Source organism: Heliangelus exortis, chromosome 9 (assembly GCF_036169615.1).
Source record: "Heliangelus exortis chromosome 9, bHelExo1.hap1, whole genome shotgun sequence".
Taxonomy (NCBI): Eukaryota; Metazoa; Chordata; class Aves; order Apodiformes; family Trochilidae; genus Heliangelus; species Heliangelus exortis.
The window spans coordinates 13805701-13820651 of record NC_092430.1 but is presented as its reverse complement, the minus strand read 5'-3'; the positions used below and the strand labels follow the sequence as shown (position 1 = coordinate 13820651).

At 37.3% G+C, this 14951-nt stretch overlaps 1 protein-coding gene across 7 annotated transcripts in view; it reads right to left on the bottom strand.

The window, feature by feature from the left end:
* The window catches only part of ACAP2 (ArfGAP with coiled-coil, ankyrin repeat and PH domains 2), a 62304-nt gene that overhangs the window by 37912 nt on the left and 9441 nt on the right, over window positions 1-14951 (bottom strand). For all 7 annotated transcript variants that reach the window (XM_071752238.1, XM_071752239.1, XM_071752242.1 and 4 more), the window contains exons 2-6: window positions 7781-7838; window positions 5095-5214; window positions 4017-4070; window positions 1634-1692; window positions 950-1133 (exon numbers count right to left, since the gene is read on the bottom strand). In XM_071752238.1, the coding sequence (XP_071608339.1) occupies window positions 950-1133; window positions 1634-1692; window positions 4017-4070; window positions 5095-5214; window positions 7781-7838 (475 nt within the window). The remainder of the gene's footprint in view (window positions 1-949; window positions 1134-1633; window positions 1693-4016; window positions 4071-5094; window positions 5215-7780; window positions 7839-14951) is intronic.

Genomic DNA, 14951 nt, shown 5'->3' with positions numbered 1-14951 from the left:
CTTTTCAAACAATGAAATGAACATTGTCCTTAGTGTTCAAAAGGCACAAGTCAAGTGTTGACCACTGACCACTAGATCTATGCATGTGCCTGGGCTGATCAGATCCAATTCCACTTGACAGATAACACATGCAGGCTACAGAACAGTTATCTGAATGTTAAATAACTGACTGGACTGTCACAAATACAGAGGATAATGTCTAATAGAAAACCAACATGATTTTAAGCTGTTATTCTCTGTTTGTTCATAGGAGAACCTCAGATCCATTCAGGTGCACCCAACCCCTCACTCCATCCGAGTTGCAATAAGCCTGTTTTGCTGTGGTTGTGGCAAAGTATGAAACAGATCTTAAATAATGATAGAAAAATGTATTATTATTTCTTAAGATTCAAAGTGCTAGGACAAAGGACACCTCTCAACAATTTTATCGGAGATCCAGAACAAAAAGCAGACGAGTAGTTATGTTCTTTATTTCCCCTGTGGCATGGTACCAAACTAAGCTTCTAGACAAGTAGGATTTGTTAAATAAAACTCAAAGCAAACAGTTGACCAACATTCTGTATTAGAATTATTCAGGAAGTTTGTACTTCCTCAGCTAGGCTACAGTTTTTACTTCAAGTATGTAAGGAACTAGAGCACAGCCAACTCACCAAATACATTTAACCTAAGTATCAAGCAAATACTGCTTTCCCAAAATTAATGTTCACATTGAAAACTGAATTGTCATCACAGCAACAGCACTGAATAGCAAAACATTAAGCAATAAGAATGCATCAAGTGAATTAATTTTGCTCAGGTTTCATTAAAAATAAATTACTTGCAGACAAAGTTATTCCTTTTTCACTGTATCTTGAGAGCTTCCAAGAAGCTTACAGCATGACCTTCTCAAGGACAGATATCAACTATACCTAGCAGATGGTTTTGAAAAATAACTTATAGCTGCACTTACCTGAAGAACATAATCCAGAGCTATGTGTCGAAAACATTTTCGTGTAGCAGTCAGAATATTGGTTGCTTCCTCTACTTCATGTTGCTTATTTCTTTGAACTTGGGCATTTTTTACTAGAGCATTCTCTTTTTCTTCACTAACTTTTTCAAACTGTTTCTTTGCATCTTTAAATTTCCTAATGTCTCTAAAGACAAAGATGGATAACAAATTAATTCCAAAGTATTAAACACTGTGAAGAGTGTTTAAAGATACACTAGACAGACTATGCTCATGACTGTTACACCTAGTTGCTTTCCTTTCATATTCTTTAATAATTACTTGAATCAAATGGAAATCCTACTAAGTATGATAGCAGATTCTCTGTCTTTCTCTTGAGGAAAGGATGAAATTGAAATGTTAAAAAAAAGCCTCTTATGCTTACAGGGGGAAGGCTTTGATAAGCAGCCTTTTCCCCTAAGCTTAGACAATGGCAACATACAATTAACTCACACTATTTCTATATTTCTGCAGCTGGATCTAAAACCTCATTGATTTGGGGTGATTTTCTTTTTTACAAGCTTCAATACAAACTTGTCAATTTATGTCTAGAAATTTTCAATAAAGATTAACCAACCCATTTGGATCAGATGGTTTTCAATTCTATTTTACCTGTAGTTCCCCCACTATAACTGCAAATTAACTTACTCTTTAACAAAAGTTTGAAGCTGTGCTTTGATTGATCTTTGGGTTTGGTCAAACAGTATCTGAAAGAAAAGCATAGTTAATAACTTAAGTCAATAACTTAGCAGTATTCATAACTACTCATTTCAGAAAGAGACATTGTTATTATGCAGAATTAGATAAGAAATATTAAACCAATAGGTTTCTAATATAAAACCAAAATACTTTCAAAACGGTTCTGAAATACAAGATAAATAAGGAATAAAATGAAAATAACACAATAAGTCTTTCCTTTCAAACTGTGGTTATAAGGAGAGAAGAGCTCCTGACATCTCAGTCTCAGCCTAAAAATGTAAGACATGCCTACTATCATAGAAAGTTTTTTAATAAGATTATGAAACAGTCAAGAATATTACTATACAAACACAGCCTTGAAGAAATAACTTTGAATGTAAAATTACTTCTGTAGATTCCTACAGACTTTCACAATTAATTGACAAATAAAATATAAATGAAACCATAGAAAGAGCATGATGTTAGTTTCTGGTAAAAAACAGACTGAAATTAATGCTGAAAATATAGATCAGTAATTAGCACAACTACTAATTAGAATAATTAGTATAATCTCCTTTATGTAATATGCTTGTAGAAAAACTCCCACTGTGGAACTGCTAAGAAGAAGGGCTGATTCTTTTTCCAAGATTAAGCATGCTTCTAAAATTTCTTATGATTTGGAGGAGGGGCCAGAACATAATCTTCTCATTCAAATGGTAAAATTTGAGAAATTCAAGCTTCCAAGGCCAAAGCATACCTGAATGTTAGACAACTTGTAATTTTTCTCATGACCTCAGAAATTATAACTGAAGAATGAAAAAGCACATTCATTCAGCTTCATATCTGCCCTTTGAATTTTAGAACAGAATGGAAAAGGTCAATGGATATGGGAAAGATCCTTTTAACACTCATCATTGTGCAGGCCACAAATGATGCCTGAATTTCCAATTGCTCTACACTCTCCACTCTGCATTAAGGAAACATACAAGGCACAATCACAAAAAAAAACAGAGGTGAAAGAACACAAGGAAGTAGTAGCTGGACCAACTGAACATAATCTTGTCCAAAAGGTAAATATCTTCACATGTTAAAAAGTTTTACTGAAAAAGAAAGTCAAGAACTCCAAGTTTAAGGTCAAATGTTTTCTTTAAATGTTCTCATTTTATGTTTTTCTATTCACAAGATGAAAAGCTGTGCAATGTCAACTACTGACAACAAAACCCTTACCAGATTGTTTCTCTTTTCTAGAAAGACTGAGGAATGGAAGAGATTATCAAGTTTAAATCACTCATTAACAGTGGCACCATATCCTCCACCCAGCCTCCATTTTTTTTGAGGTTTTCAACACCCAATGTCATAAAGCCCCAAGGAACCTTCTCTATCCTCAGAGCTGATCCGTATTTAGGCAGGCAGTTGAACCAGACATGTCCTGAGGACCCTCCAGCCTGAACTGTCCAATATCTAACAGTAGCAACTGGAAGATCCTGTTTGTAATCCCACTTTGAGAAACCAGAAAAACAGACAACTAAAATAAAGAACTGGAAGTCATGCTAGGACTACTCCCACTACTGACATTTAAGCTTGCCAGTGCCCAAGGAGTGCACCAATCAAGAGTAGTACTGAAGGAGTATAAGCAGATGGGAACTCAACTGATTAGTGGACTCCCAGATACATGAGCCTTGTAATTTTGCATACAGTAATGAAGAGGAAAAATTGCTAGGCAGAAAAAGACATACACATACACTTTCCCGAGAAGACCAGAAAAAAGTACCCAGCCCATGATCTGACTAGATTTACAGCCTTTCCAACACACAACCTTTCACACAGTCCAAGTCTAAGAAAACTGCTACTTGCCATAAGCTACTTAAAGCTACTCCCCCACTCCTGGATCAGTGAAAATGCTGCATTAGTCTGGTTCCCAGCCTCATATGTGGCAAAGCCTCATATAACAAAACTGACAGTCACCTGGGTCTCAGTGGGACCATCTCCTACCGCTTCCCTCCTTCCTCCAGAGGATGCCTTGCTCTCCTTTCTTCCTCTACCTTTTTCTCACTTGCAATGAGTCTCCTGCCAAACTGGTCAGGAACAGATCTGACACTGAGCTCATAAGCTAGCAAAGCTTAAAAATTCTAAACAAAAGATAGAAAAGTCTGCAGCAAAAGGGATATTCATAAATATTTCATAGACAAAATATAGATAAAATACCTACAAGTATAGAATGAGAGGCATGTAATACCATTAAAACCCTGATATTGCAAATACTATCAACAAGAAAAGCTTCATCATTATTCTGTTCCAAATATAACTGGAGGCAAGGTATCAGTGTCATATTTCATAAGCTAGAAATACTTACATTGTGATAATTGATCATTTCCTGTAACGTGTCAGAGAACTTGGTCAAACTGGTCTGCAAAAAAGGAAAACAAATTGGTTTAAGTTAAGCCCAGCCGAATACACAGCATAAAAGCAACACTTTGGAGGTTTACAGCTTTTCAGTGAAGAACTTGGGAACTGATTTACCTTAGCATGACTTATTAAACTATAACCATTATGCTAGAAGGAGAACAAGGGGGTAATATCAAATTAAACTATTGAAGCTGCAGGCAACAAAAATACATTCCTGGTACCTGCCTGCATATATAGGACTAAATTGAAGCAAAGCAGGAAAAATTCAAATTAACCAAAATGCCTGAACTATGGAAAATTTGCATAATTTGACACATTGATTTACAATCTTTAATATTACACTACTTAGTATTTACTAATGTTTAATAATAGTACTCAAAAAAACTGGTTCCTATATTGCAGTCATCAGTACATACAGATTTCCTGTAGGAACTACAGACATTAAATATAGATGATATACACAGAAACATGCACATAATTACTAACTGCATATTACACAATATCATACCTAATTTCCAAGTAAAATAGGCAGGAAATACTATGTGTTCCAATTTGGCCTAATAAGACATCACTCTGAGTCTACACCAAAGTGGACTGTTTACATTTAAAAAAAGTAAATTTCTTTGTATTAAAGGGCCAGTTCCAGAACCTGAGATCAACTCAGGGAATTTAGTTGCAGAAAACTGGCTCTTAGGGTACCATGACCAGATCACCTTCATTTAGCAAAGAAAACACGACTTCACAGCTTCAACCCTTCTCCACTCCTCCCAGGTTGACTATTCCTAACCTAATACGTATTTTCTGGAATTGGAAATCTCTTGCCATTGCAGTTTAAAGCTGAAACTAAACAGCATACGTACTTGCAAAGCATCACAGTCAAAACAAGCTCACTCAAAGCATCTTAAATAAAAAGGAGTAAAAAGGCAGGTAATAGTATCAACTTCAGCTCCTTCTCTTGCCAGAGGCAATTTTACCCTTATGAAATTATGCTTTTCTCTTCCATTTTCATCTCCTTAAGAACTTACCTCAACCAATGCATCTTTACAGGAATACTGTGCAAGGTCTCTAATTCCATTCATGAACTGCTTGTTGGCTGTGCAGAATGCTTTCCCAGTATCAATCATTGCAATACAAAGCTTCACCAGCTAAAAAGTAAAAATTGACAAAGTGGAAGTGTTTTACACCACCATGTAAACATGAAACACACTGAGCTTAGTTCAGTGTTAAGAAACAAATATTTCCAAAGTTAAAATCCAAGTCTACAGAGCATCTGATTGGCCACTGAGAAAATCTACGCTATAGATTTTTTTCTTTTTTGTTGCTATCTGAGAGTCCACACTTATTTGAAGAAAGAAGGCTGCATGAGGGCAGAAAGTGCAGCAACTAAACATAATTAGTTAGAACCCCAGCAAATTATGTGTTTTGTGGTTTGAGCAGAAAAACCCAAAAAGCCCAAAACAAACAACAAAACCCCACTCTGGTTGTTTCATTGAGAGGCACAAGAAAGCAAAAGATTTTCTGCACAAAGCAGAACTGAAGAAATATGGTCCCATCTCACAAGGCGAAATCAATTGTTTCCACTTATGCAATAGATCGGTGTCTGTCTCTGATGGGTTTCCATCCCTAGTGCTGTGCTGAAGTCATCACCTTAGCTCCCATGGTACTGTAGAGTCTGATATGAAAGCCATCAGTATTTTGTGACAAACATCTTCTGCTTTCTGAACCATTTATGCACTTTGTCATTAAACAAAGAAATGATTAGTGCAATCACCAAGATGCTAACTTGAGATAAGCTATATTATAATTGTGATCCCTACCCTAACCCAAACTGAGAATACAACCAGGTTAAACCTTCACCTCAAAGATTTTGAGGATGTCAGACAAATTTTCATCAAGAATAACATATGTAGCACTTGATCTTATGTTGGGGCAAGGAGACCACCCAAGTGACCTTCCTGCATTATTGACCCGGTAGTTTTTATGTTGGCTGAGATCCTCTTAGCAAAAAAAGAAAACAGAGCAGCTCCCACATTCTGATGAATGGCCAAGTTGCTTGAACAATGAACAGACAAATCACTATCAACATAATCCTTTTTTTTTTTTTTTAATTCACTTTTGTGTAGAGTTCACAACCTGGAAGCCAGCATCCTCTTCCAGACCAGAAAAAACCCGCAGATAATGTAGTCTAACGTCACAATTGTGGAACAATAAAACTAGGTTTAGTATGAGTAACTGAGCAGAAAAAGTTACCAACACTGAACAAATCGTTATCCTCAGGCCATAGTTATTTCAGCTCACTCAAGAGACTTGGCTTTCACCTTAAGCATTGTACCAGATAACTTGTACTGCACATTACAATTACACTACTTAAATATTTACTTTTTGTACTTGGTCTCTTATCAGGGGAGCAATTGGGTTTGGGTATTTTTGTCTTAAAGAGCACTAGGATACTGTGTCAGGGCAAGAAGTAATACTACAGTTACAGCTTTTACATGATAGAATGCTATACTTGACACTGGCCCCCTGCAAGAAGATTGGGGGGAAGGCCCTGAATAATGTCTCAAGGAATCTGAGAATTCTTTTCCCTTCAAAATGACCCTTTCAGACTGGTGGAAGACAAACTTCCAAGATAGATCTTTTAGATCTTTTAAATACTTACATGCTTTATTCTACCAAACAGATTCATCACACCTGTAGTAAAAAAGTGTCTTGTACTCGGTTTTACCGCAGTTCACACCAAATCAAAAATAAGTACCTTAAATTTATTTTGAAAGAGCAAATGGTTACATTATTAACTACATAAGCTAGAAATGTTATTTTAAGAAGTAACAAAAAGTCTTCAGAATTAACACTACACTTGAGACTGACTTTTGACACTTTCTGAAGCCAACTTGCAGCTGCAGGAACAAAAATTGCTACCCAAAATGCAGCTAAGGAAGTTAATAACTGATATCTCCCTACCACATTAAAACAGAGGCAACAGTAATTTTAAACATCTAGCACAAAATGCTAAGGAAAGGAGACCTTCTATAGATGTAAACAAAAAATAAGTCGTTCTCAAAATACTGGCAATGAAAGAACAAAGGCCTCCAAATGACTACTGGTTAAGAAACAAATAAGTGGATTTAAAGGTACTGAAAAGACTTTATGTACAACCTTTTAGATACATGCACAAAGCATGGCAAAAAGCTGGATTAATTTTATGGCTCTTAAGTCCTCTAGACAAAGTAAGCATATCTATTCTTATCCTTCTGCGACTGTGCTGCAGACTACCAAAGACAGAAAGTATTGACTTTAAATCTCTAAAGCAAAAAGCATCCAGATGTCCTCACAGCATGCAGTTGCCATAAAACAAGCATTCAGTGCAGGCACAGCCAACCCCTGGCTTTTAACAACCCACAAGAAAGCTGAATCCGTTTGCATGCGGCCCCCACTGTGGGGCTGTGTCACATGAGTGCGAGGGGCCAGAGGGGATTGCACAACCCAACCCTCAGCTGGGGGAGAGATGAGTTCACCCTGGCTCTTGCTGCTCTTATTCAAGCTCAGGTCTCCAGGGCCCCGCTGAGCACTCGACCCAGATCCCTTCCCCCAGCAAGGGCAGAACACTTGGTCAGCAGCCACTGCCGCTTCCTAGCTATGAACTTGGAAACAAAATCCGACCATAACTTCTTACATTTTTCAGAACAAACACTGCTGAATTAAAAAGCTTACCTTGTCAAGTTTCAGTTCCAGTTCTGTCACATCTCCTTCTACCTCTTCTAAAGCTGCCCTGTGTGGTTAAAAAATAGATTCTTGTAAAGCTTTACAGAAAAATATGCTGGGACTGGGGGGAAGGGGCAGGGACACGTTAACTTAAGCCGTTTATTGCAATCACTGTTCCACTCAAATTTCAACCATAAAACAGCAAAGATTTTAGAGAACTACAAGAACTGCAGAAAATTTTACAGTATAAAAAGCTACGTGGCTGATAAAACATATAACTTAGTTACAAAGATTTCAGATGGAACTTTATTAATCAAGAAGTTTAGATGGCACACTTGTTAATATCATTTGCCTCTAGAGTAGACTTATTGCAATTTTCAGGCCAGTCAAATTTTACTTGCCAGTAAAAGTTGTTTTCATTAAGCATTTCTAAAGCTTAACTTTTTTGCTGATGTTTCTTTTGACAGCTCCTTCCTTGCTTATCATTACCTGATAAAATAGACTAAGAAAGGATGATGCTTGGGTCAGAGAGTTCATGAACGTTGCTGTTTCACCAGGCTATTGCCTTGAGAGCTTGAATGTACTCATTTCTGGCAATGAATGCTAAGCTACAAAAATCTATTCAGCTGGGATTTCACATTACAGAGGCTGGGAGGAACAGCTGTATTCCCATCCCTTGCTCCCATCACAGGGCACCTCATTCTTTCAGTCATTCCAGCATTACTGCTCAAGGAGCCCCACTGTTCACCAGTAGTAGTCCGCCTTGGGAAAAAAAGTAACAGGAAGTTTTCTGTAATGATTGTTGGAAAATTGGATCAGAGACACTTCATATTTCACTCCTACAAAAAAATATTCCTGGAAAAATTGAGACAGGCAGGGAAGTACAATTTGGAGAAGCAGTTTCTTAAGCCAGCTTGACCACTGGGGGGAAAGGACACAGAACCACAGCTTTACTGTCTCTTGCTAATTCCATTCTAGTTCACATGAGTTCAAGCCAAGAACAAAACAAAAACAAAACAAGAATTTGGCCTCAAACTCAGAAAAAGCAGTTTTTACAAGAAAAGTTGTGAAAAACCCTACCACTGGCTTGCAGCTTTCAAACATTCAGTATGACATTGCCAGCTTTTTGCAGATTTCACCAACACATAGTTGCATTCCTGTTTCTGTATCTAAGGCATTCCCACAGTTACATCCTAGGTTTTATATCTAAGCACATTCCTGCACAGTTACGTTTTGGCTTCTGCCTCTTCTCCAGCTTCAGACCATGAAGGATTTCAGGCAACATCAATTTCTCTTCTATTTTCTCTATTTTATTTCCTAAATTATTAACTTTCATTCAAGTGTCTAGAGTTAAATCTTACTTCAGAGAGCATTACGGAGAAACAGAAAAACAAAACAAAACCACCACGAAAGGAAGGAAAAGTATGTCAATATTTAGAATGCAATTTTGTACTCATTTGTTTATAATGACAGCAAAACCAACTTTTAGTTGTTTCCTTGGCATTAACATAAAAGCATGATTAAGTAGCTTGTTTACAAAACTGCAGGAAGATCTGATATGAACTTTTTTTTTTTTTTTTAGAGTTTTTAACAAGCAGAGTTCCAGCTCCACAGGGCTTAATGAGCTAAGTCCGAGAGTCAAGATGAAGAAGAGATAAAGGGGTTAGAGCAAGCAGAATGAACACACTTGTGCTCAATACTTAAAGCTATATGCCAAGGAGGAAATTTTAAGACAGAACAAGTTAAACTGAAAGAGAAGTGCAACAGAACAGCTGGTGAGATATGCGAGAAGGGAGACAGCCCCTCCAACACCTGATTCATCTTCAAATGACCACAAGCCCCTGAACCACCAGGCTAGTTCTTCAGGCTGTTTCCCACCACTGCCATATGATAGCAAAATGATGGAAATCTGGACACTACAGCTGGATGTGGATCAAACAGCTATTAGGTTCCAGCAGAGCCCCATTTCAGCTGTTTCTTTGCATAGAACTGTCTATGTTCACTGTTTCCACCACATAAAAACTAGTAGAAGGGTATTCTCATACAAACATATTCAGAGTATTAGACCAACATTGGATTACAAGCATAAGAACAACAGAGAGGCTGTCCTCAGCCTATTAGAGTACATATATTAATATATATATGTGTATGTGTGTGTATATATATATATATATATATATTAACACTATCTAGTCACTGAAATAATTTTCATACTGGATTAGGGAACACTAAGAACAGCTCATCTGAGCTGAACTATGCTAATGCTACCCTAGTTCTTAATTTTATATTTTTTTAAGCCACAGAATACAAAGGTGCATTTGTTTCTCTCACACATCTGTGTCAGGAATTACTTAAAGTTCACAGAAAATTGTCGCAATCCTGAGTACATCTCATAGCCACAGCCAAGACCCAGTCTCCAGCTATAAACACAGGAAGTGGTCATAAAACAGCTGAGGGCCAAGTGCCAGACCTGACATGTAACCTAAAATGTTGCTTCTTAGTTAAGTGGGACCTGGGAGCAGGGTTTGCATCAGGGTGACCTTAGCACGAAGGTTCTGGCATTAGGAATAAGGATCAAAACTGCCCCAGTGTATGAATCAAAGTCAAACACCTGTGGCTTCCCAAGATGTTCAAACACTGTATGGCAAGGCACAAAACTAGAACAGTTACAGCTACTTCATGCTTTGTAACAAGAACTCTCAGAAATATGTTTCTCTTCTCTGTTGTTCCTCCTCTCCTCCATCAACCCTCCTAAAACACAGATCAGTTTGCTAAATAAAGTTTCCTGCACAGCTGCAATGCAGAAGAAATACAGGAGATGATGGAAGAAAACTCAAGGCCTGACTTAGCAGCCTTCTTGAATGAAGATGTGACCCATTACCAAGCTCAGCACAGAACAGAAGAAAGCTGAACCCTCTGGTGTCCACCAAAGCAGTCCCCTTAAGTGCCCAGTGAAAGACATGCTTCCAGGGTAGGGTACTACAGGGCTCCAAGAATCCCAGGAACCAAACAAGGATGACAGCTGAAGTCCCCTCTGGAAAGAGAATCATTCCCTCTTAGGCCACAAGCTGCAGACAAATGCTAAGGATATAGCTCAGTTTGGACCAAACCACAACACACTGATGACTGTAATGTCAAGAACACTGTGGCAACAGACAAGTGTTTGCTTGGCCTGTTTACTTTTACAGTGTAAAAGGTGACAATGGTCAATGCTTTCAAAGTCAGGTATTCAAATCATATCTAACTGTTAAAGCCACATCCTGCCTTTAGTCTTTTACTCATGTATCATATGCTAGTTTGTGCTTTCAGACTGTGTTCCTGTGGGTGAGGAGGCCAATACCAGTAGTGATTATAAATTAAATGCTGACAAATAACAAACTGGGATAGTGGAGGGTGCTATGGGTAACTAATTCTTGTCAGTTCTAGAACACATCCCACCATGAAAAAACATTCATAAGAATAAAGACCATTAATAACTATTCTTCTATAGTTTGAGGTTGTTTTGGTTTGGCTTATTTTAATTTTTTAAATAAAGGAAGTATAAAGCATGAATCTTCAATTGACTTCTTGAGTATACTTTCAGAAGAAGAGGAAAAAGTACCCAAAATCAACTGCTATTCAGACTGGAACTTTTGTATACATTCATGTGTCTGGACCCATAAAAACTGGAACAACAGATTCTCAGCATCACAATTTCAACAACATTGCTGCTAAAGTCTTGTGTTCAAATCTTGGAAAGACAGTTTTCCTACTTGTACATCATCTATGCAGAACAGCCCTTCAATGCACAACTGAACTCCCTGCAGATTAACTGCCCTTTCAATTAACATCCACTACAGTTCAATAGAGTAAAGGTGATATGCAAAACCAGACAAATTATCAATAGCTAAATCAAAGTATTAAGAGTACACATATGTAAGTACGGTTAACATCCACATTTTCTTTCATTTACTGCTGTATAATTTCGTGGCACCAGCTGTTTGTCAGACGTGTAAATAAAGAAGCATTAACATGCTTCACTGCCAGTAGAGAACAATTCAGCCTCTGAGGAACAGAGCACATTGAACATGAACCAACTAGCAAATGGTAATATGATTAACTCCCCTTTGTCCTCTTCAATTGCATTTTAAACTATAAGGACATTAGGAAAGCTGAAAAGCAATCACAAAGATACATTCAGATCACTAAGTGCAAGGTCAAAGCTGGATAAAGCTGGCTTATAACTGGCTAAAGTAGAGAGATTGATAATTCTAACTCTCATGTTAAATACAAACCCAATACAGATAATAAGTGATCAGCTGCAAGATATCTGTGGTATCACAATTCTAGATGTGTGTAAAAATTAAATTATGCCAAAAATTACCAGGCACTCATGCTATATCTTTATGCAGTACTATACTAGAGGTTTCAACTTGTGCTGCCCAGATTCAGATGAAAGGGCAGGCAAGACAGGCAATCTTTTTGATCCCAATTATCATACTGAAACGAAATTGGTGACGGAGCTGCTTATCAACGGTTCCTGCTAGTGATTGCATTCATGGGTTGTTCCTTTACAGATAATGTCTTTACATCTGTCTTGGTTAGACTTCAGAAGCTTTCTACCAGTGCTTTCCTCTGACTTTGAGGTCCTTATGAATGGCAAACCTATCCTTAAGTGTACCAGCTCCTCCTTCCAATCACTGTGTACTTCATCTGATTTCCTTCATCCATAAATAGACATAAAAAGGTATCCAGAGGCATCTGAACCAAAGTACTAACAAGGAACACATTTGATAAATGTACAATGGCATCAGAAAAACAGATTAAAAAAGAAACACGGCATATTGAGGGACAAAGTAGACTGAACAATAAAGCCTAATAACAGCATGGATACATACAAGAAGAGTTTTATAATTTCTAAAATGTGTCATGACCATTAATATGGTCTGAAGAAAGAACGTTGTTGCAGCCTGTCACAGAGTCCATTGATGTCCTGGTTTGGCACTACAGAGATTTTTCCCTGCTGGCACAAAGCCCTTCCATGCTGAGGAACAAATGATGAAATGCCCTGACATGCTGGGATAAACTTCCTCAGTCATGGTACTCCTTACATTATTACTTCTTCAGTCATTGCCACAAAATACTTTCTCAATAGCTTGGAAGTTTTACAAGAACAGTAGGACTTGGAATCAGAAGTGTGACATTCTCTTCACCTTCACCTCAAAATCTAAGAAATTTTCCATGAGCTTGGTGGATTGAAATATGAAAATGCATTTCCCAAACTAAAGGTCATCATGCTGATGAATGAGCCAAGTGTTTTTCAGGTCCATGGCAAGCACTACCCATATTTCAAATTTTTGCAAAGAAACAAGAACCAGGTCCTCAGTATTAGGAGAGTCCTCCCAAGTCAGACTTCACCTCTTATTAAGGAAATGAAATAACACAAGACTATTTATTGAATGTACTTAATGAGTAAAGCAAAAGTCTGCCTGTTGGTACCAGTTTAAAATCCTCTCCACCTACAAAGTTCAGTTCATGCCCACCAATTTGTATTAGGTTTGATATAACAAAGCAACAGAACAAATCCCTTCAAGATGCATGCTTCACTTGATTTGTTCCTTACTGCAAGATTACATATGGCTCAAAAGATAATGAGCATTACAGTCAAATCAGTCTTCAAAAAGAAAAAAGTTCTATTGCACTCTATGTACATGGTTGAAAGATCACCACTAAATTTTCAGTAGAACTTATGTATCATTTACAGTCTGTAAGGACATCTGTGATACCTCTGGGCCCAAATTCTTGAGCTTTTTCTCTCATTACTTTTCCAGTAAGCTACTAGAAATGCCCACCAGTGTTAATTTCCAAGTAATTTTAATATTTTTCCCATAAGCTTTTTTACCCCAGGAGAGAGTAAAAATTAGTAATCCTTAACAGATTATCAACTCTTTTCTTCCACAAAGATTTTGATAAGCAGGATTTTCTTAATTTTTCAGATTGTGTGTTTTGTTCATTGTGTGTTCATTCGGTACATAGCTGTTAACAAGGTGGGGATTCAATGTTGACCATGAAGTTTCACAGATTCAGGTAAAAATGCTACACCTCCAAACACCTGTCCTGCACAACTTTGACTACTAATTCCCACACCAAGAATAAGACAAAAGCTTTTTAGGAGGCCATACTGTTAGACAAGGATGTAGGAGTACAGTATGGAGATGCTGGAAAAAAAAAAGAGGCAAGCTCTAGAAACTGATGGTACTGTGCATAATCTTGTTGCTGAAAAATTGCAAACATCACAGGGCTGCTTTAATCTTTTACATCTCAGGAACTACCCAAGAGTTTGAACACAGAAGCAGAAGAAGGAATGAAGGACTTCAACATTTGAAATCTCAAATATGTGGTAAGGTCAGGTGGTTATATATATATAAATATAACCATCAAGCAACCAACTCCAAAAGATCTAAGACAGGACAACCTTGCACTTAAACACAACAGCCTAACTTATTAGCCTCAAGATCTCTTCAGCTCTCTACAATTTCAGTTATATCAGGTAGATCATCTTTACAAAAAGAGGAAACTTTCAGATTTCCTATGAAGTCTGAGACCTCAGCATGTATTTACCCTTTTTTCTATTTCAGAAGCTGAATATTTTGGTAATATACTTTCACAAAAATCACAATGTTCTGACAGTCAAAAGGGATTGTAGCTTTGTTGCAATAAACAAATTCATAACTTGATTTTTTTTTAAATTTTTTGTTCATCTATTAGGTACATACACACACATACATCTCACACTCAGTATCCCAAGTGCATTTTACATGCAAATTAATAGTTGTATTGTGTAGCTTTATTGTTCTTCATATTGCAAAGAAAGTCTTTGTTTGCCCTTTATGCCTCTGCCTTGAGCAGACAGTCAGATGCATCCAACCTCGAGGTAGCAAAGTACATAAGCAACAGGATAGGAAAAGAGAGAAATGAAGCATGTTATTGTTTTCCTCAAATTTACTGTTTTCACATATGGAAGAAACAATCTCCTTTCTTCTTCATTTCTCTCATGTGATAATGGGTGATGCAGCAAAGAATAAGTACTTGGAATATTATAAACAGAACAGCCCTCACCCCCCACCCAAAAAAAAAAAAGAAAAACAGAAACAAAAAAAAAACCCCAACAGAATACAAAATGCATATGGTTACACCCACA